This window comes from Hydra viridissima, unplaced genomic scaffold (genome assembly GCF_058129835.1).
Source record: "Hydra viridissima isolate aposymbiotic clone 2 unplaced genomic scaffold, HvirCarnegie_v1 scaffold_9, whole genome shotgun sequence".
NCBI classification, from domain to species: Eukaryota; Metazoa; Cnidaria; class Hydrozoa; order Anthoathecata; family Hydridae; genus Hydra; species Hydra viridissima.
Window position 1 is genome coordinate 875,297 of NW_028324308.1, and position 23,057 is coordinate 898,353.

General features: G+C 29.7%; 1 protein-coding gene across 17 annotated transcripts in view; it reads left to right on the forward strand.

Moving 5' to 3' along the window:
* The first annotated feature begins 15,306 nt into the window (after positions 1–15,306).
* The window catches only part of LOC149883515 (uncharacterized), a 29,096-nt gene continuing 21,345 nt past the window's right edge, over positions 15,307–23,057 (forward strand). For 2 of the 17 annotated variants that reach the window (XR_016455536.1, XM_090097489.1), the window contains exons 1-5: positions 15,307–15,797; positions 15,907–15,972; positions 16,379–16,420; positions 16,594–16,653; positions 18,559–18,633. Coding sequence is in view for 14 of the 17 variants with exons in the window: in XM_090097489.1 (XP_089953615.1) it covers positions 15,728–15,797; positions 15,907–15,972; positions 16,379–16,420; positions 16,594–16,653; positions 18,559–18,633 (313 nt within the window). In the remaining 3 variants the exon portion in view is untranslated. Of the gene's footprint in view, positions 15,798–15,906; positions 15,973–16,378; positions 16,421–16,593; positions 16,654–18,558; positions 18,634–22,255; positions 22,546–23,057 lie in introns of those variants that run through there. The other 15 variants (XR_016455537.1, XM_090097496.1, XR_016455538.1 and 12 more) reach the window with 13 other exon arrangements.

Below are 23,057 nucleotides of genomic sequence, written 5' to 3' on the forward strand. Positions count from 1 at the left end.
GTATTCTTATCTTTCCATAAAGAAAATTGCATTGAATGATAAAATTATTTTAACAGTGCTTCAAAGGTTAAAAAGCAAAACAAATAATCTTAAAAAGTATATATATATATATATATATATATATATGACTTAAATGTTGACATCTTGGTGCTACTCGACTTTCTCCCCCCCCCCCCCCCCTAATTTTATGATTGATTCTGATAGAGAATTTTATGCTGATTAAGAATCGTATAAAAAACAAGAGTCTCAAAATCAATGGAAAGTGCTCTAATCTGAAGTTGAAAGTAAAAATTATACGACAAATCCCTAATATTCGCCATCTTGAATAATGATTTTGTTTTGTCTAAAAGTTATCATTTCAAAGTATTCACTACCTGGTTTTTATTTTATTATAATGAAGACTTCGAACAATAGAACATGAGAATTCATTCATATTTAAACTATCACCTCAATATGCTTTTACTAAGACTCTTACTTTGTTGTCTAGAATATCTTTTAAAGCTTTTATGGAGCAAGTTGAAAAATTCTGTTATTGATTATATACTAAAATGAATTTAAAAACAATTAAAATTGTTTATTAGCAAAGTATACATATTAAAAACTATAGACTTTTTTTTAATACTTCAAGTTAACCCCCCGTAAAAGTTTATTTTCATTATGTCTGTCATAGAAAAACGAATGTTTCAAAATAATTATTCTGTTTCTTTATTTATCAAAATGTCATAGCTCTTCAAAAACCAACAAACAAACCTAATAGCCCTGTTGCCTAGGATCTTTCTAATTAAAAACGTATTTTTTCATAGCCACACAATTTCATTAAGAAAACTTTTTAAAATAAAGATTAAAGAAATCCATTTTTATTATTCAATCAAAGTTCATCTTTTACTATTACTTTTTACTTATCAACAAAGCAGATTTTTATTAAAAAAGTAGTCTTAAATTCTTAAAAATAAAATTTTTAAGAAAGAATCACATGTTTCACAAGAGTAAGATGTTTTATACTCGTATGTATATCTAATTACACTCCAAAGAACTTTCGCGCCTACAATAATTCAAAAAAACATTTTTTTATAATAAAAACCGGGCTTGCAATCTTTGGCTTTTAAGAGCAAAATCAACCATAACTTAAGTTTATATATATACATATGTATATATATATATATATATATATATATATATATATATATATATATATATATATATATATATATAATTATACAATTCCTATTGTTGCTTTAAAGACACAAACACAAAACTAATGAACAAGAACGGAATCTCGCCGCAATATGCAACAACTGTCTAAAATATATTATTAAAATATAATGATAACACAGCAGGTTGTGTTTTTTTGAAATATTTTATCAATAGCAAATGTTATTTATACTATTCAAAAGTTGTAACAAAAATTTAGTTTTACACACTGTCAAATATGTATGCAGATTGACAGGTCCGGTACCGGTTTAACTTTTATTTTCCCGGTAAAAGTTGTAATAACTGAACATGGTTATCAAACTACGATTAAACCCGGCAAATCTTCATAATTAATAGCACTTTCAAGGAGAACTATAAAAGTGTATTTTAGCTTAATACAGCTAAAAACAGGTCATATAGATGTTCTCCTCATATCTACATCAATGCATTAGTATCGAAAAATGAATAGTATTTTTTAAAATAGTCTTTTGCGTGAAGTATTTCTTTTCAGGCGCTCAGCCTTCGTTATGAACTAAATATTATCGAAAAGCATCTTTTGTAAAAGAAATTTTGAATGTAGACCTCCTTAGCATGAAATCTTGAAATTTTACTTTTGGAAAAATAATTATTGGAGAAATAAGGTTTTCGATCGCATTAGAAGCGCCACATGCAAGTTATCAATGTTCCTTTTTCTGCAAATGTGATTCTTCAAACTTGTTTACTACCTCTACAGGCTATAACTGCTTTTCGTGCGGTTGTTTAATTAGTTTCATGTAAGTTATAGATGCATTGAGAACTAAATTTACAACGAAATTTTGCAAAAAATTACCAACTGAGTGTCCATTGAAAGTAGATCGAACAAATCTTGTTGCTTTAGGTTTTTAGTGAGAGTATGGTTGTTCTTTTATAAATTCTTGAAACCAATCAATGCTTGTAGTGTTATTTTTAGTTCATGATGGTTGATGAATTATTTTTGACAGCTAATTCGAATTCCAATTAACATGTTGATTTAGTTGACTTTCCTTGACTACTGTTAAAAAATTTTTATCATTGTTTTCTTATTGTTCTGAAATTTTGAAAAAAATTAACAAGAGTATGTCCGTTGAAAGCTGTAGATAAAGCAAACCTTATTGCTTCAGGCATTCGGAGTGGCTCTAGTCGTCTTTTTATAAAACATTGCAACCAATCAATGCTTGGAGTACTTTTTTTTATAATGGTTTGTAGATAATTATGATGTTGATGTGGTGTTGGTATGATAATGAATGATGTTAATAATCATGATGGTTGGTAGATAATGTTTTTGACTGTTAACTCGTATTTTAATAAACATTTTAATTTAGTTGAATGGCTGTAGTTCATTTATGACGCAAGCAGCAGATACCTGTTTACTGTTGTATGAAGTTGTCAGGAGAGTATTGCTGGTTTTAATATGTAAATCTTTACATTAAATAACTTTAGTAATATTTACTCAAATCAGTCGAAATAAGAACCACTTGAATCAGCACACTTTTTCCTATAAGAAACAAGTGAGTTTATTCCGACAGCAAAAAGATTTAGCACTTGGGATTCATGGAAGTGGAAGAAGGCGATTTTTGCCTAATCCTGGTTGGTGAAGGTTTTACAATAAAGAAAGTTATCGAAGTTCTTAAAAAGGTAATAGTTGTTAGACGCAAGGTCTGGGGAGTATGCGGAACTTCTTTAATTATCGAATGGTGATTTGTTAAACGTGTAGACAAGCATTGTTATGTAGCAGGATTGGACCAGGCCTTCTCGCCAATTCCCGTTGCAGCCAGCTTAGTTTCGCATATTTTTCTTCAATTTCAGCACAATAGGAATCTGTAGTTACGGTTTGACCTAGTTGAAAGAAGTTATAGTAGATCTCACCACCTGTTGACCACCATACTGCAACCATGGTCCTTTTTTGGTGGGTTTTGGCTCATGATAAATGTCTGTGGGGCTCGTTGGCGCCCAACTACAACCCTGAACTTCTCCGGTTATCGTACACAATCAACTTTTTATCACACGTCACCTTTGTAACTCATCCGAGAAAGCTTGATGACTGACTCCCAGTTCTTCCTCGATCCCAAGAACCGTTTGGAATGGGTTTGCTTTCACCAGATTCCTTAGATCCTCTTCCTGAATTGCTGCAGGTCGACCATATGGGTCTCACCATGAAGGCTGAAATTTCCAAAGCAATATTTCGTGAACTAATGCTGAATGGTACATTCGCTGACACTATAGACTCTAAATGCCTCGTTAACTTTTCTATTCATCTCTGCAGCATTTTTTTACATTTTGAACTTATACAAGAAAATTTCCAGAAAACCGCCTACTGATATCGTATAGTAACTACCTTTAGTAGACTTTTAATGCTATATGGTTGCCTACTTGATCTATTTTTTTTCCCTTACCTCGATAACTTTATCACAACTTTTTTTAAGCTGAAATGATCTCCTCGATTGAAACGAAAATACTATTAACCAATAAAATATCTTCTTCCGTAAACAAACATCACTCTTTTTTTTGCTAATCGAAAGTAAATCTAGATCACTTGGAGTTTTCAACTTTGGATGGAAAAAGCTATAAAGATTTGAATGACTCGTGGAAAAATGTTTACACCTACTAATTGTCCTGTGGTATTCTTTTAACATTTTCTCCTATCGAAACATGTCAGTATAATTCAGTATTTAAATATGTTGCGAAAAGTAATGACAAAAATCCACTAGTGAAGCAAGCGCATATTAGTGTCGTATTTTGTGAGTAAAAGCTCTGAAAAATGCTTTTTGTCAATTTTAAAAGTTATAACAGTTATTATAAAAGATCAGTTTCTTTTAGACTTATATATAATTTTGATAAAAGTAATTCTACATTTCTGTTAACATTTTGAGTTTCAACCATATTTATGACAGTGTGCATAAAGGAACCGCTAAAAATGTAACTTGCAAGCTGGAAATATCAACTCAACAAGTTAAAGTACCTTCTCTTGAAATAGTTTTTCAGCGTTTTAACAAAATGTCTTGTGAGTACATATCAATAAACAACAATGAGACGTTTTTGTTAAATTCGATTGAAAGTCAAATCAAATAATCTAAAACTAATAGCAAAAATTATTTAAAAAGGAGTCTTACAATTTTGTCTTCAAAATATGTTAAGGACGGCATAGTTAGCGTCTTGATGGAAAAGGCTTGCGGTGTAGTGAAGCATTTTCTTCAAGAGGGTAGGTTACAATTTCTTGTTTATGTTTATTTTTTTCTGTTCAAAAAATTTAACTTTCGTTCTTGAACAGCGATAGGAATGTTCAAAAAACATTTTCTGTTTAAATTAATCTTTTTTTTTGGCAGTGATCCCTCAAATTAAGACTGTGGATGTCGCAACATTGCGGATGTCAAGGAGAGTAATTGTTAGCATTTTTATTGTGACCAGTTCCACCAAAGTATGGAAGATTCTATAAATCTTCCATACTTTGGTGGAACTGGTCACAATAAAAATGCTAACAATTACTCTCCTTGACATCCGCAATGTGATGTTATGGTAGAAAAATTTTGGTTCGTGAACATTAATGTGTGTGTGTGTGTGTGTGTGTGTGTGTGTGTGTGTGTGTGTGTGTGTGTGTGTGTGTGTGTGTGTGTGTGTGTGTGTGTGTGTGTGTGTGTGTGTGTGTGTGTGTGTGTGTGTGTGTGTGTGTGTGTGTGTGTGCTTTTTATCTTTTTTTTTTTTAAAAAGTATGGTAAGTTTATTATTATTTTTTTATTTTTAAAGATATTTTGGAGACCATAAATATAATGCTTGAGTTATTTTACTTGCTATTTTTAATTTTAATATTACATCTGTTAAGTAAATTTGTTTCAATTGAAATCGCAATTCTTTTAATAACAAAAAAGATAATGGACCAAATCACTAACTTTGAAAAATTTATAAAAAAATTTAATCTTTAATACTCTATTAGACCTCCTTTCTTTTTGATTACAGCTGCCAAACGTTTTGGCAAAGATTTTTTTTAATTTCTAGTTTCTTTCTTTACCCAAACTAACGGTCTGATATTTTCTTATATACTAAAAAAGATTTAAAACTGGCGGCTGTGCTGGCCATTCTATCACTTCTACACCATTTTGAAACATTTTTGTATTTCCTTGCTGTATGCTTGAGATCGCTGCTTTGTCGGAAGATAAATATGCTTACATCTTAGTTTTCTGGCAGAATGCTTAATAGTCTTTTTATAAAATGTCTATGTAACAAGCAGCATTTATGTTATAAATAAAACTTGTTTTTTACAACTCCTTGTCATGACATATCACACTACACCATAAAGTTTCCAGCGATAAACTTAATAGTTCTCCTCATACAGAATGACCTTGATATGTAGATCCTCTTGAAACATTTCTGCTAACTTTCTTGCAGATTTGAAGCGTTTTTTCTTTGCTTGAATAATATTAATGATATGTCATTCAATTATACCTGTTATATATAAATATATATGTATATATATATATATATATATATATATATATATATATATATATATTACAGGTATAATTATATATATAAACTTGTTGAGATTTAGAGGTTGCTCAATCTAAAATGATTTTGTAATTTCGGTATTTTTTGGTATTTATTGTCATTTTCTTTTAGAAACTCGATATTAAATCTTTTTCTGCTTCGGCCACATATGTGTTTAAAATTTTTTATAAATTAGTTAATGTACGAGGCATGATGTCAGGGAGGCATTTAATATGTGGAACATGGTTTACATCTATGCAATTGCTGAAAGAAATGCAATAGAAATAGTTAAAAAAACATTTTGAAACAAGGATTAAACTGAATACTAATTCAAAGAGGAGTAAGAAAAATAAAAATAAGAAATCAAAGAGAATTACTGATGCTAAAAAAGCAAATGAAAAGGCATTTCTAGTAGATATCGACGAGCTGATTGATATTGCAAATGCAAATCCCATGTCCTCCAACGGACCGGAATCGCTCGTTTTTGAAGCTCCAACAAACCACTAGGAAGAGCCACGTGGAAGGAATCGAAAAGCAGATAAATTCAACAATAGAAAACATCTGTAAGAAAAGTGGTGCCAGAAAAAAGATGAAAACGAAATAAACCCTGCTCTTGATTAACAATCTCATTTATAATCCCCTGATTGTGAGTGAGATTTCCAAACGTGAGGTCAAACTGATTCAAGATTCTAGCGTGTCAACTACTAAAAACGAGGAACAGACACCTACTGCAAGTCGATTCTGAGCATGTACATACACTTCCAAAGCTATAGAAGTATTTGTTACTACATGGGCTTGGAGAGCATTCCAAGACTTCTTTTATTTTTATTGGAGGTCTGGAAAAATAAGCAATCATTCTAGGCAGTAGTTTGTTTTTAACTATGCACCAGCAAGGGTAATGTGATCGCAAAATTTAATACTTGGTTTTGGTTTGTATTCATTCAGTTTTGCAGCATGAGATGAAATAATAACTCTCTTTGTTGCTTTAATGTATTCTGGGATGTTTGTTATCTGTATTTTTAATAGGAATAAAATAAATAGTCATCTTAATTGTGAAAGTGAAAACTGTTGAGCAATCTCTTTAAATGAACAAACTTCAAAATTTATAACTTTAGATACTAACAATATCACCCAACGACATTGTCTCAAAAAAAAAAAGGAATATTTAAAAATGAATATATTTTAGGGGAACGGCAGCTTCTGGATTCGAATAGCCAGCCATTTATTAACGATGCATTGAATGGGTAAAAAATGCTCTTCATCATGAACTGGAGGAACGAGAGTCAAATTTTGCATAGATTTTTGAGACTTTTTAGCAGGGAAATATATAACAAGAAATATTTTACACGAAATATATAGCTGCCGAAAAACAATTGCAGTTCTGTCAAAAGATTATTTTTAAAATGTTTTGCGCAGACAAGCTAGATTCAGTTTTTTTAAACTAAAAATATATTTTAATTCTGCATATGCTATTAGATAAAATTTAGTATCCAAAATATTCGACGCACTTCTTATTTTTTTTTAGTATTGCAATTAGTTTTGTTAATAACTCAATAAAGAAAAAAGATTTTAAACAGGGTTTTCTTATTTTTCATAAGTAAATTTTTTAAAGATATGGCACTAAAAAAAGAAAACTTACATAGTGTGAACATTGAAAAACATAAGTAAAATATTATGGTTATACACAAAAGCAAATTCTTAAAATGCTCAAAAGTTTAGACGCACTTTACATTTAACAAAAAAATAACAAAATTTCAATACTTAGTGTGACTACTTTTAGACTTAATTCAATTTAAGACTATTTTTGGCATAGACTCAACTAAACGGTTACGCATCTTAATTGGTACTCTATACCAGATCTCCTTTATTGGTAATTTGAAATTTTGTCAATTCAAAGTCTATCCATGCCCAGATCTTCTCTATAGGGTTCAAATCAGGTGAGTATGGTGGCCAAAGCATTGCTACAGTATATTTTTCTTCAAACCATTGTATAATATGCAGTATGAACTGTAGCCAATTTGTTGAAACTTACAATCTTTATCTCTGAGCTCAAGATTATACATTGTTGGAATTAAGCTGTTTTTCAGAATATCTACAAATAATCTAAAGTTGATTTTACCGGAAAATGTTTGGCACCGACCAATACCGTTTTAATTAAACCATGACCAGATGCCAATTGAGTCTCCTGCTTTTTTGTGATGTTGACCTGGAGTGGTACTTCTAATGAACCATTCTTTTAACTGTAATATTAAATTTACGGTTAACAAGCTCAAAGTTACTTTCATTACTCCAAACTACTTTTTTCCATTGTTTAATTACCTTCTTTCACAAGACCATTTGCATCTTCTTCTTATCATAAGACCTCTTCAAGGGTTTTTTCAAAGCAGAAAAAACACGAATTTGCATTTGTTCAAACTTTTGCAAACAGTGCTTTTGGAAATTGACATATTCCTGCTTGTCTTGAATTGAGTGGTGATTTCTTTGTAAGTTAATCCAGTTATTGTTATTGTTATTGTTATTGTTATTGTTAATGTTATTATTATTGTTATTATTATTATTATTATTATTATTATTATTATTATTATTATTATTATTATTATTATTATTATTATTATTATTATTATTATTATTATTATTATTATTATTATTATTATTATTATTATTATTATTATTATTATTATTATTATTATTATTATTATTATTATTATTATTATTGTTATTATTATTATTATTATTATTATTATTATTATTATTATTATTATTATTATTATTATTATTATTATTATTATTATTATTATTATTATTGTTGTTATTATTATTATTATTATTATTATTATTATTATTATTATTATTATTATTATTATTATTATTATTATTATTATTATTATTATTATTATTATTATTATTATTATTATTATTATTATTGTTATTATTATTGTTATTATTATTATTATTGTTATTATTATTATTATTATTATTATTATTATTATTATTATTATTATTATTATTATTATTATTATTATTATTATTATTATTATTATTATTATTATTATTATCATTATTATTATTATTATTATTATTATTATTATTATTATTATTATTATTATTATTATTATTATTATTATTATTATTATTATTATTATTATTATTATTATTATTATTATTATTATTATTATTATTATTATTATTATTATTATTATTATTATTATTATTATTATTATTATTATTATTATCATTATTACTTTTCCATAAATCTAATAACTCTCTTGTGTTAGCTATATTCCACACAAATTTATATACAGGAGATGCAACAAGAACAGCATTAGGTATACTGGTATTAATTATTTCTTGATCTGTATGCCAAGATGTTTCGGAAAATTTAAGTGTTTTGAAGGAAGTTGGATGTTTGACGAGTAAGAGTTTTCTATTGCCATTGTCTTTTTTCTTGAGTTCTTTAGAAATTCTCTCGTTTTGACATTTCTTCTTGTAAAGCAAACGATTGTGAGTATCTTTACAGCCGTCAATCCCACAAATTCTTGTGTTCCTGCATTCCATTGATAAATGGTTAGAATTCAAACATCGAAGCAAAGTTAACTTTTCTTAGCTGTTTCCCATTTATCTTTAACAACTTGATTTTCAAATGTTGGACACTCCCATATTTTAAATTGTTTTTGCAAGCAACACGTTTCTTTATCCAAATTGATTTCTTTTTTCTGTCATTGTCAGTAAAGTATGAATTTCCTCCAAACGGTTTGCTACCAGTGCCTTTTTTTATGCCATGAAGAGTTTCTGTTGCTGCAATTTGAAAATCTGCTTCTTCAACAATAAAATTTTTTTGAGTTTCAATATTTTTTTTCAATCTGTATTCATACACTCAACGTTTGTATTTTATTAACATCATTTTTGGAACCTTCTTTTGCAGTTGGTGTTATAAAGTTCCGCCACAAAGTTCTTCAGTTCTTCAATATCAATTCCTGAATTACTTTCACTATCAACAAAACCAGTAGGGATATAATGTGCTCAATGATATACCAAATGCAAGCATATTTGGTAGAGCATTTAATAAGGGAAACTTTGATTTACCAGAAATGTCTCAAATCGATCCTTAAGTTCGACCAGTCCTTGTTGGAGATGATATATTTGCACTTAAACCATGGTTAATGAACCATACCTAGGTAAAAACTTACCGTTCAGCAAAGATTTTTTAATTAGTGTTTATCAAGAGCACGGAGAACAATTGAAAATAGCTTTGGAATTTTAGCTGCTAGATGGAGAATTTACAATTCTCCAATTAAAGCAAAACCATCGAAAGTGTAAAATATAATAAAGGCTAGCGTCTGCCTTTACAACTATTGGCGTTTAACAAATGGAGCACATTATATCCCAACTGGTTTTGTTGAGAGTGAAAGTAATTCAGGAATTTTTATTTAAGATTGGAAAAAAGAATTATAAGATAAAGCATGTTTGCTAAATTTCTTGAAATCAAAAAGTAATAGATCTGTTTTTGATGCAATTGCAATAAGAAATATTTTTAAAGATTTTAATTCATGTATATGAAGCCTTTTGTGGCAATTGGACTATGTTCAATCATGTACCCACAATCCATTTAATAACTAGAGTATATGTAATATACTTTAATAAACTTTCTTTTGAATGACAATATGATATATTTAACAAAGCACATCAAATGGTTAAACAAAATAGTAAGCTAGACTGTAATATTTACACTATTTATTCACATTAAAAGGTTAAACAGAGAGGCTAGATTATTTCACCTTTATCTGGAAACTCTAATTTGAGAAGTGCTTGCATTTGAACTTTACCCAAAGCTTTAGAATAGTTGTTTAATCGCTTTAGCTGTGGAAATAATGATTTCATTAGTAAATAGTCTTGATCCTGCTCTTCTTCAGTCGGATTTTCAATATTGGAGTTAATTATTTCTAATGTTTTCACTAAAGTTTTGTCAAGTAAATCATTAGAATCTAATTTTTTTCTTTTTTTTTCAGTTTTGTTATAAGTATGAATTGTCGATTCATTTGACTCTAGTTGCATACAAGAGTTTATATAATCGTTTTTTTCAGTCACATCTTCAGATAAATGATTATTTAGCCCCTTGTTCGATGGATGATGAATATTTTTTACTTGCTCACAAACCGCCTAAACGTTTCCCTCCAAATTCGTTGTTTCTATTCCGGAATCAGAAGGTAAACAAATATTCAATGTTGTTTCACGATGTTCTATAAACTGAGGTGGAACTGAATTCCTTCCAGAACCTGATGGGATATTTCTTTTTGATTTCAGCCACCTTCAATTACTACTTTGAATGCTTTTACACTTTTCTTCAGCTTGATTAGCAGATAAGTTTGACAGACTACCAATTTCTTCCCATGCATTTTTCTTTAAATTCCTTATCAAGCTTGTCATAAAAAACTGGAAGTTTTTGAACTTCGTTCATAAAATCTGCCTTAGAGATTTTTTCTAACACACAAGATGGAGCCGTCGCCACGCTTTGTAAAAAATGGCGACGTGGTTTCCAATAAAAAAAAAAAAAAAGCTGCGCGTTTTGCACAAAAAACAAAATACTGTTGCAGAAATAGATTTTTTTCAAAACTCACAACCGCAGTTGTACAACATAAAATTTGTTGTACAACCGACGTTAAGTTGTGCAACTTACACTAGAAAATGTTTCGATTATAAAACAAAGTTGTTGTGCAACTGTTGTACGACATTTCTACAACTATTGGAAACCAAACTTTTGTTGATCTTCTATTTCATTCTTTAATTTCTGATTTCTCCTTTTTACCATTCTTCCGCTCTGAAGAAAACTATCCTCTGCTACCAACTAATATCCGAAAGTGATCACATATAATACCGATTGCGTATTACAAATTACTTTTTGAAGATCAACGCCGTTTACATGTGTTACTTTTAAATCAACATGTTACTAATAAAATCTTTACTCAATTTATGAAAGTTAAAGCCGTTAAAAATAGATAAATTAGTTCTAATAGTCGTCAGAAGTATGCTATGTAAAGCACACTTATGGTAAATTGGCACATAAAAATACCCCGACACCACAACCACTCATAATTATTGAATCGACATGTCCCTTCGTAAATCAAATACAAGAAAATAATTTTGCCGTAAATATTCTCCAGTTATATATCTTTAAGAAAGATTTTGTCGAGCTCTTCAGATAGATTCGTGTTGAGCGAAGAACGATCATTTTTCGAAGCTATTTTAAGAGCAAATCGTGCCATTTCAAATATTTTTATTGTAACATTCAAAAGTTGTGAACTATTTTTTCAAAAACTCTGCTTATTTATTTAATGCGGCGTTGGCTTTCTTACATGTTTTTGTTATCACTGCTTTATGTCCGATTTTGATGCAAGCAGTAAAGCCAAATGATAGTTGATTTGTTCCCTTGTTCCAAGGAATCCCAAGTACTTTTTGTTGGTTTGGCCGCAGTTTCGTTTTCCAATTTGCTTACGTTTTCACCCTTTTGACTCACTGGGCGACGAACCTGGTAAATCTCATAATTACTGCACGGGGGAACAGAAGAATAGTTTTGTTAGCTTAATTCAACTCAAAAAAGGTCACCTACACATACTCCTTTCATCTATATCAATGTTTTAGTATCGACAAATCAAGAGATTTGTCGATACTAAAACATTGATATAGATTTCAACTTACCATGTAATATTGAAATTATACTTTTGGAAAAACAAGTAGTGGAAAAATAGAGTTTTTGATTGCATTTGAGGCGCCACATATAGTTTTCAATGTCCCTCTTTCTGCAAATGTGATTTTTCAAACTTGCTTACTTCCTCTACCAGTGATAACCGGTTTTCCTGCTGTTGTTTAACCATTTTTATAAACCTTATAGTCACTTTGAGAACTAAATTTACATCGATTTCTTACTGTTCTGAGATTTTGAAAAAATTCGCCAATATTAGTGTCGGTTAAAAGTAGTAGATCGAGCAAATCAAATTGTTTCCGGTGTTCGGAGAGACTCTGGTCGTCTTTTAATAAAACCTTGCAACTAGAGTTGTTAGTGGGTTAAGAAAATTGAACCCAACCCAACCCAACCCACTGCCACATGAACCCAACCCAACCCATGAGTTGACCCACGGAGTGCATGCAAACATGTATAATTATACCGTTAAATTGGCGACATTTTAATACATTCTAGCCTATACAACCATATTAGATACAAATAATATGTTGTTACTCAGTTACTGTCACTATATGTGTTAGTAAGCAAACTAACAAAGAACAGCTTTAACATAAATGAGCACTATATTAGTGAAACATGTCATTTCGCATTCCCCAGCGTACTAATTCGATAGCTTCTACGTTAGCCGGTGATAGTTGCGACCTTGTGTCTGTAATGGAGTGCCCAACAGAAGAAAAGTCTCTTTTTGACTGCGCAGAGCTTGCTGATATGCAGTATAGTCTGCGAGATGTTGCTGCTAGAATGGGATAATCGGCTGCGTTGTCCTTCCAGAAGGTTACGGGATTCTTGCACGCAGCAGTAACACGAAGACTCTTGTAACTGGACAGTTCATGTTGGCAAGTCTCCTGTAGCACTGTTGCTTCATTATGTAATTGCGCGTCTTGCGTCTGTGGCCGATCTCGCGTTGACTGCATTGTTCGCAGCTCATCAAACGGGTCCGTCCTTCTCTTCTTTGCTGGCGCTTCCAATTGAAGTTGGACACCTTGTTCCATCAATTCTTCTGCTGCTGCTTTCCTGGCAATTTGTGTAGCAGCGGGCTGCATTTCAGCCAGAAGTCACTGATCGACGTCATTGAGCAAGTCACGCTTAAATCTTTTGTCAGCCGCCGTCGCATTAGGTATAAATGCAAAATTTCTGAAAGAGGGATCTAGGAAACAAGATAGCCAATGCATTGCTTTAATAGATGTCCAAAACTTTAAATCTAAGTATTTAATGAGTTTTTGCCGAAATGTTGCTGCTGCTGTTGTCAATCCTGGTGCAGGTTGAAGCCGCTTAATCAGTAGGTAGTAAGACGGAACTACTAGTTGCATAGTTGGTTCAGTAACCTTCTCCATACCTTCAAATATATCTTTTATGCCGTCAGTCACATCACGAATTTCGACGGTTGGCTTTAATAAAACTGCGTCATTCGATAGCAAATCCGTTAAATCTTAAGCGCAAATAATGAAATAAACATAACGGTGAAACGGCGAAAATACAATGAAAATGCAGCTAAGGCGTGGGTTATCAGTGGGTTATACTTCCTCAACCCAACCCAACCCAACCCATGGGTTAACCCAACCCACTAACAACTCTGCTTGCAACCAATCAATGCTCGCAGTATTATTTCAGTTCTTGATGATTGGTAGATATTATCTTTTACAGCTAACTCAAATCCCAATAAACGTATTGATTTAGCTAAAAGAGTGCAGTTCATTTTTGAGGCAAGCAGCAGATACCTGTTTACTGTTGTAGTTTGTAGGCTGAATAGGTTCATTTAGATTGAGCTTCGAATTACAAAAATATCCTTTTAAAAATCATTAAATCGATGCTAAACTTGGTTGCTACTACTTTTAATGGTCTTCGTTTCAAAACTTCATTGCAAATTATTTGAATTGTTTAATGAGCACTCTATGATAGCAACTGTTGGAAAGCAACTGTATATTCTAACTTTTCTTAATTCTGCAGAAGGCGTTTTGAATTAATTTATCGAATAGTTAATTTCGCAGTACAAACATTAATTAAATTGCTACGTCACTCATAAAACGGCGATAAGAAACGATAAAGGAAGAGAAATAGTAAAGGAAGAAAAATGATTAAAAAAAGCCGCTAGAAAGAAATATTTTACAGAGTTTGAAATTAAAAGATATTCAATTTGATTAAGTTTGATCAACTAAGTTAAATAATCTTTTTTTAAACAAATAATGCACAAGAATAATGTCAATAAAAGATAGTTTATTTATAATATTCCTTGATCAGCTGCTTCATTAATTCTTCCAACTTTTATGTAAATCAAATATTTTCTAAGATATAGAATGTGAGCATTTTTATTAGTTTTATGAAAGATATTGATGATATAAACGGTATTTTATATACAAACCAATATTTATATCAACATTATCTTTTATGTATCTTTCTTCTGTCCTGTATTGTTCACTGCTACCTCGATTACTACTTGTTTAACATGAATATTTTAACTTAAAAATGAAGAAAAAATGTTAGCGTGGCTTTTTTTAGTATGATGTGACTAAAGTTGTTTTGATAATACACCAAAAAAGAATTCCTTATCACATGCAAACATCAAAGAAACCAAACTGATCAAATAAATTATTATCTGAGTTGGCTGTTCAAAATTTTAAACTAAAAAATTATATTTTAGGGCGTCAAAGAATCTTTTGGTTCGCTTACAAGCTAGCATGCAGGTTTTTAGGGAAGCAGTTGTACTTTCTTACTAAAAGTTTGAACTTCTTAGTCCCGTAAATCTCACTATACGCATATATTTTAATTTGATTCATCATTTATTGTTTTTTATTAGAAACCGCTTTCTTCATCACTAATTATAAACTCGCTTGCTAGCGGTTGATATGGTTTTGAACACGCCCCTTTTTTAAAACATAATGTAAATATTTAGATAATTCATAAGTGTTCTGAATCGGCCTGTTTCAGAACTGATTTAAAAGTATTATAGTAAAATGTAAGAGAATTCAAATATCGTTATGTAAAATTCAAAATGAGTTACTAGACAGAGTTTGCAGTTGCTACTTGATTTTGATTTTGTTTTCCCTTCGTGATTTTTTTTCAATGAGCATTTTAGGTATGGTTACCTAAAAAAATGTGTATCCATAAAATGTCTATCCAGTAACCAATTACCAGTTTTACGCATACTTTATATCTTTAAATTTAAATGGTGTTTTTATTTTTACTTTTACTTAAAAGAGTTTAGCGAAAGATTTGAAAATGAATCTAATTCTCTTGTTGATATTTTCAGTTTAAGATGAAAATAAATGTTAATTAAAGTGTATTGAGTTATACTGAACCTTATAAATGTATATTAAATTCGGAGAAATATTGTCAATGAGAAAAAAAAACCTCTTACTTTGTCAAAATAAAGAATGTAATTCTTTTTATTATTTTAATTTTTTTTATTAATGATAAATTGAAGGATCTTTTATAATTTGTAAAGAAATTCCTTTCTTTGAATGAATATTATCTTTTGTTTTAAGGTGGTTGTCACCTTTGCAGTAAATGTGTATTTTTGTTGCTGTTGATACTCTGTTTGGTTAGAAAAGGTTTGTCTTTTTGATTTTGAAGAACATTCTCACTTTTGAAAGAAACTTTCGCGTTTTTTCTTGTACTAAATGAAATCAAAAAATATGTGCATAGTTCTTAAATCAGCCCAAATTGACATTGCGGTATATGCAATCCAGTTTTTGTGCAAAGCTAAGTTTGAAACACTGTTTATAAGTATATCTCTCTTTTATATGTATGATTTAGGAAAGTGGAATCTAAAATCTACTTTTAAACTTTGTATAAACTTTCTGATTGTCATTCTATCTTCTTTGGATTAACTCAGTTGAAACCTCAATGAGAAAAGAATCATGTGTTAAAAAATGATGTTACATATAAGGAACAGATGGGAAAAGGAGGGAACTAAGTAATTCATAGAAGAGTCTAATCTTTTAGTTCTTTCTGTAGGTGACAGCAATCTTGATGAATGTTGCTCTTATCTGACTCAAGGTAAGCTATATTTAAGTCATTATTTGTCTCTCTTTTAAATTAGTAATTGCAGTTGTTAATTTTCAGAAACCCTGGTTTGTGAGCTTATAAAATAAGAGAACTCCAACTTTGAATAGGCGAGTAAAACAAGAAAAGAAACTTATTACTTTAATGTCAAAAATATTGCTTATTAGCTGCAAAACAGCCTGAACAAGTAAGAAAAGGAGCGGAAGCATGTTGCCCTTACTTAGCAGGTGAGTTTAAAAGTATGTGTAAACCATCTTTATTTTTAGCATATTGAAATCAGTTCTATAGGGGTTTTATACATCAACTAGTTAAATAAGAGAAATGATTTTTACAACCCATCATCAAAAGTATTCTCGAAAGTTATACAAGCTGTTCTAATTTTTCCAATCTTCAGTTTGATTAACTTTTCTGTTCAAGAATAAGAGGTGATTGGGATATGATCCTAAATGTATACTGGGTGCTGCAAACTTGGTTTTTTCTAAGTAGGGGAAAATAGAAATTAGAACACAAGAATTTTAATAAATGAAGTTTGTATCGTTTGTTGTTTACCAAAAAGTTAATGTAAGTTTACTGCTGGCAACGGATTTTTTCAAAATGTTGAAATCTTCACATGGACAGTTTTTACAACAATAAATTATTTATGTTCTGTAAGAATGGATTTTTACAGAACATAGGTGTGATAGGAATTACAGGTGTTTGATTTACGGCTCTAAATAAATTCTGTTTTGTTGCCATCTTGGCTTTTACTGAACAGATTTAAAAAAATATAAAACACAAGAAGTTTGATTGATAGACCAGGACAGCTTTTTACACAGATGAATCATACAAGTTTAGCTTAAGAATGGGTACTTTAAGGTTCATAAATTCTTACAATATTATTTTGAATCAATCACCATCAACACTGCATTTTACATTAATCCACCATAAGTACAACATTCTGCATGCACTAAATACATAACTCTAAATTCTAGACAAAATCTTCTCCAGATATTTTATTTGGACTGAATTGAGGAATTGTGTTTATACTGATGATTCTGCATGCACTTAATACATATCTCCAATTTCCAGACAAATATTTTTCTCCAGATATTTTAATTAGACTGAAATGAATATATATGAAATACTTAACTGCTGATTTTATTTGCAGACTTTAAAAAAATCTTCATGATGTTTTCTTTTAATTAAGTTATCCATAGTTTGTTATAAAATTATTCTGCACAATGTATATTTTGGGGGATACTTACAAACTCTGTCTCATACCAGACATTTGCTTTGAAAATTTTTTATCCTCATAGAAGTTTGCTATATTAATCAAATATCTTTTGATACCATTTTCTGACCAGATAGTTATAGTAGAGCTTGTATTTCTTTGGTTACACTAAGAAAAGTTTATTTTAAGTCTTTTTTATGTTTCAATAACTGTTGCTGCATATTTTAAGAATTAGTAAAAATAGCAGTCAAATAGATATCACTACAATATGATAACGTTGTTCAATAAAAAAAGAAAAGACTAAGGTAAGAAAGCATACAGCAGATGGTAAATATTTAAACACCAGTATCATATCATACACAAATAGCCATTATGTTAATCCAGTTATACTATCCATATGAATTACAAACACCCATCATTTATACGCATGGTGAAGAAATAAATCTTTTTTTTTTATATGCTTTGCTTAGTTTTTTATTTGCTGTAGATCTTAGACTTTAATGAGCTTTTAAAGAAAAGATTTATTGGAACTCTTGTTAAAGTCTGTCATCAGATCTCTGTTATATGAAAGAAAAAATATTAAATGAATAACGAATAAACAAATGGTACCTTTTTAATACCTCTTAAAGTTTTCTGAACATAGTATAATACATGTTGCAACCATAGTGCTGTACATATGCTGACCATAGTGTAAGACATGTAGATATAATTCTCCAGTGCTTTTAACTTAACTTCAACTTTTTTTTAACTCATTTCCAAAGTTCAAACTCAAATGAAAAGGAATTTAAGTTTTCCAAATCTGTAGTCATTGACACTTGACCACCTTGGTCTCTTAGCTATTGCATTTAACTTCATATTTTATAAAATTGGCGGATTATTTTTTTTTTTTACTTTTATCAATTTTATGTATTCTTTGTTATAGGTGGCTTTAATCAATTTAACCTGCAGACTCTCAAACAAAATTGCACATATTTTAATTCATTAAGAAAAAACATCTGTAAGTTTATTTTTTGCTTAAATGTTATGTCACTGATTTTATTATTGATTTAACGATGGTGATGAGTAAATAAATGAAAGGTTTTTGAATGAATTTAGTATTTGTTACATTAACTTTTGAGTTTGAACAAGTCTTTTTTTTTTAAACTAGAAAACTGAATGCTATTTTCTCTTTTAAAATTGAAATGATTCAAGAGCTTGAGATTTATTAAACTTTTACTGGCTTGTTATGGTATATAATCTCAAAATTAAAATAGCTTTTTGCAATAGAGGACTGTATAGAACGTTCCAATTATTTGGCCTCTTGACAACTTGGGTCTCAACAGCATTCTAATAAAACCTTCCTCTTGGTGACTGAGGAATTTTTCTCCTATATATCAAAAATATTAAAATTGCATTAAAAAACTAATTGCCAAAAATTGAACTAAAAACCATAGATGCCATAACAACCTTGTAGGATCTTGTGATAAATACATTTTACAACACATCTTTTGATAAACACATTTTGAAAAACTTCTTGAACTATAGTATCTCTATTCTTGCTATATATTCTCCAGGCAATTCTTGTAGCACTAACATTTATAAAGATAGAAGAATAGAAATTTATTTTAACATATATATAGAAAAATATTAGAAAAATAACAACACAAGAATAGGCTAAATAGTATGTAGCCTGAATGTGTGAGAAGTTTTTTAGCTAAAAATAGTTTGCAAATCTTTAAAACTTTCATAAACTAGTTTAAATGTTTAAACTGATTAATAATCATTTTAATTTAAAAAAAATCTTTTTCTGAGCCCATTGTTGTAGCATTGACAGCCATTAAAAAAAGCAGCAGTAAAAAAAATCTATAAATGCTACGCAACTTTGTTTTTTAATTGTTAATTTTACACCATGCTTTGTTATTTAAGTATATACTAAGTACATTGTGACAAAGAACTTTGATACTGAATTACAATAGCGTAGGTTAAAAAAAGGTTTTCTCTTTTTAAATTAATTGCAGAACTTTGACTGATTCATCCTCTTGTGTTACTCTTGTGGTGTCTTTGGAAAATTTAAGAGTGATGGACAAATCAGAAATATTTTAGGTCTGTTCTCATACAACTCACATATGATTTGTTGAGTTATATCAAGTTTCTCCTTACAGTATGAGGCTGTTTCTTCCTAGAATTCGGTGAAGCAATAAAAGATGTAATAGGTTTTGGAATTTTTTGAGCTGCATAAAATTGATGATCAATCCCACATTGATAATTAATTCTTCTAGTTGCTTGTTGGATTTTTTTTTGTGTTGCCTCATGACCCTCATTAGATAAACTGAACATTAAATATTCACAATTGAAATTTTTTTGAAGAATAGAACTACAAAACAAATCTTGTTTTGCATTTCTTACTGCAAAAACTTGCTAAGTTATGAAATAGTTGCATGATACCAGTTTCATCGAAAGATGTAAGAAATAAACACGTTTTAATTTGCTTTTAGAAAATTTATCAATCAGATTTAGAAGTATGACCATTAGTAATAATTATTATGAACTTGTTTTAGTTGTATACTGATCTAAGAATGTAAATGCTAAGCATCTGCGTCTCGTTTTTTTTTTTTATTCGAGACGAGATGAGACAATGATATCCGGGATACAATTTTTAAAATCCGAAAGAAAATTTGTTGTCCCGGTTTTTAACTTTATTCCGGGTCAGTTTATTCGTCAATTTTTTCCGGGACATTACTCGTTATGCTTGTTCCGGTTCATTTCAGAGAAAACGATTTCGAGACGTAGACCCTTAGTAAATGCTGCTTAAAGTAAAATTGATCTTAATTACTATTAGTGGGTAGTAAATCTAATAGTTTTTTAATCAAAAGAATACATTTAGGGGGGAATGCAAGAACCGAACTTCAAACCTGAAGTGCGACTTGAGCGAATGCATTAAGCGAACTTTAACTCAAGTTAGACTCGAAGACTGCCAAATATAGACCGTTTTCAAGTCTGATATCAAACCAGACTTGAGAGAGCTAAATTCCTTCCAAATCCAAGAACCGGACTTGAAATTTCATGTCAGACTTCAAATCTGAAGTCTGACTTGAACAGAATGCAAGAAGCGAAATTGAACTAAAGTCAGACTTGAAAAACGAGAATTTTTGAAATTTTAAGTCATTTTTTCAAGTCTGCTCCAGACCAATCTTGAAACCTAACTTGAAAAAAAAACAAACCGCCATTATCATTTTGCCGATGGTTAACAAAACTTTACTATCACTATTATGGCTGCCAATTCGAACATTTTTTTAGAAGTTCGAACTTGAACATTTTCGAACTATTTGGGGAAAAAGTTCGAACATTTTCGAACTTTTTTTAACGCACTAAAACACGCAAAATAAAAGCGTACAAGTTAAAAACAAAACCGTTTATTTATCCATTAATAAAACTGTTTATTTATAAAAACAAAACTGTTTATTATTGAGACCCGCTTCTCTTTTTCACTACATTTAACTTGAAAAAACTGTCTATTTTAGAATAAACATCACTCAGTATTTTTAAGTGTTTATTTTAAAAATGTTAATGCATCTAATGTATCATCCCATAATGAGCTCCTTATTTTTGTTGCAAATAATCCTAGGCTAGAGAAAGCCCTTTCACCCTCCACAGATGTCAGAGGAATAGTTTTAAGAGCATTAAAAAGCATTTCTAAATTTTTGGGTCTTAATTTGCTGGCTTCAAATAGAGCCATTTCCTTTTTAATGAGGTTAGATCCAAGTTCACCTTTTTCTACTGTCATTTGAAAATCAGATGTTTTAATGAAACATTTAAGTTTTTGAGCTAAAATCAATTTAATGTTTGTATTTTCATATCATCACTTATATCAATGTTATTGACTTCTCCATCAGCATCAGAGTCTCCCTCGCTAGACTGGAATAATCTTTGAATAAGATTGGTAGCAAAATTTGCTATAGTTTCTTTTTATTTTATTCCCGAATAAAATAACTGATGTGTACACGTCAAATGTTAGGCTAAATTTGCCATTAGTTAAAACGGCTTTTTGTAATGAAGCAACTACTTGTTTCTTGATTGTTTCAAAGTATTTCATCACTAAATTACGAACAGTTTGATGACTTTTGGGCAAATTATATCCTTGAGCACGAAATGCTGATCGCAAAACTTGACTATTAGCAATGGTTGTAAAACTTATTCCATCAATAGCAGTCAATCCGCTCAAGATTTAAGGTAAAGTTTTAATCCTAGAACTAAAAAAGTTTTCAATCCTTGGTATTTTAGGAACATGACTAATTTTGACAGCCTCAGAGGCCAAGGTATTACATTTAAGGTGGCTTCACAGGAAATAAAAGGTGTAAAATCAAAAAAAAAAAAAAAAAATTGAAAAACATGATTTTTGAGACTTTTAACAATGCTGAAAATGATGGTACAATTATTTTTTAATAATTTTAATTTTTTAAGCAACAATTTTGCATTTTGCAGGTATGATATAAAGTAGCTTCCTTAGCAACGCCTATAGCAACAGAAAAAAGCAGTATGAAAACTTTTGTTTAACCACTCTTTTGGTATGTTTTCGTGTTCTGCAATTATAAAAGATTTAGTTTAGAGGCTAACCATGTTCAGTTTTAAAAATAAAACCGTTCCACTTATTAAAATTGCATCATTTCACGATCATTTAATTACTTCTTGTGACAAAACCATTATACTAACACAAGTTGTGTTGATACAATGTTTACTTGAAATATTTTTTTAGATTAATAAATTAAATATATAATGGGTAATTATAAGAATACTTCAAGATCTAAGAAGAGAAAATTTAGTGGTAACAAGCACACCAAATGTATTAAAGATACGAATGTAACTGGTAACTTGTCTGAAAATGTTTCATGTATCAGTTCTAAAAAGTTAAAGTTTGATGTCGAAGATACAAGTAATGCCAACACAAATGATTATTTTCTTCTTGTTAATTTTATTTTTATCAAACAGTTATTTGATTTGGTTAGTGCATGTCCTGATTGTAAAAGTAAAGTTAACATCACAGATGATTATTCTAGCAGAATGGGTTTCTCCCATAAACTTATTTTAACATGTACAAATGCACAATGTTCTTTTACATACAGTAATTTTACTTCAAACATTGTTAAAAATGATAAAAAAGGTAGAAACATGTTTGAAATTTAAATTTAGTTTTAATTTAAATCTAGACTTTGGAAAAAATACAATAACCAGTTCAGTAAAAAAAGACCGAAAGCGGTTACAGAATATGGTGAAAAAAGGACAACCAAAAAAAAAAAAAAAGAAGAAAAGAGTTTAGAGGAATTAGGAAAGGTTGGATTGATAAAGATCAAGAACAATTATCAAAAAATAGCTACAAAAAGGGATTTTTTTAAAACTTTTTTAACTTATTTGCCTTATTTCTAAAAATGAAGATTTTAACATAAT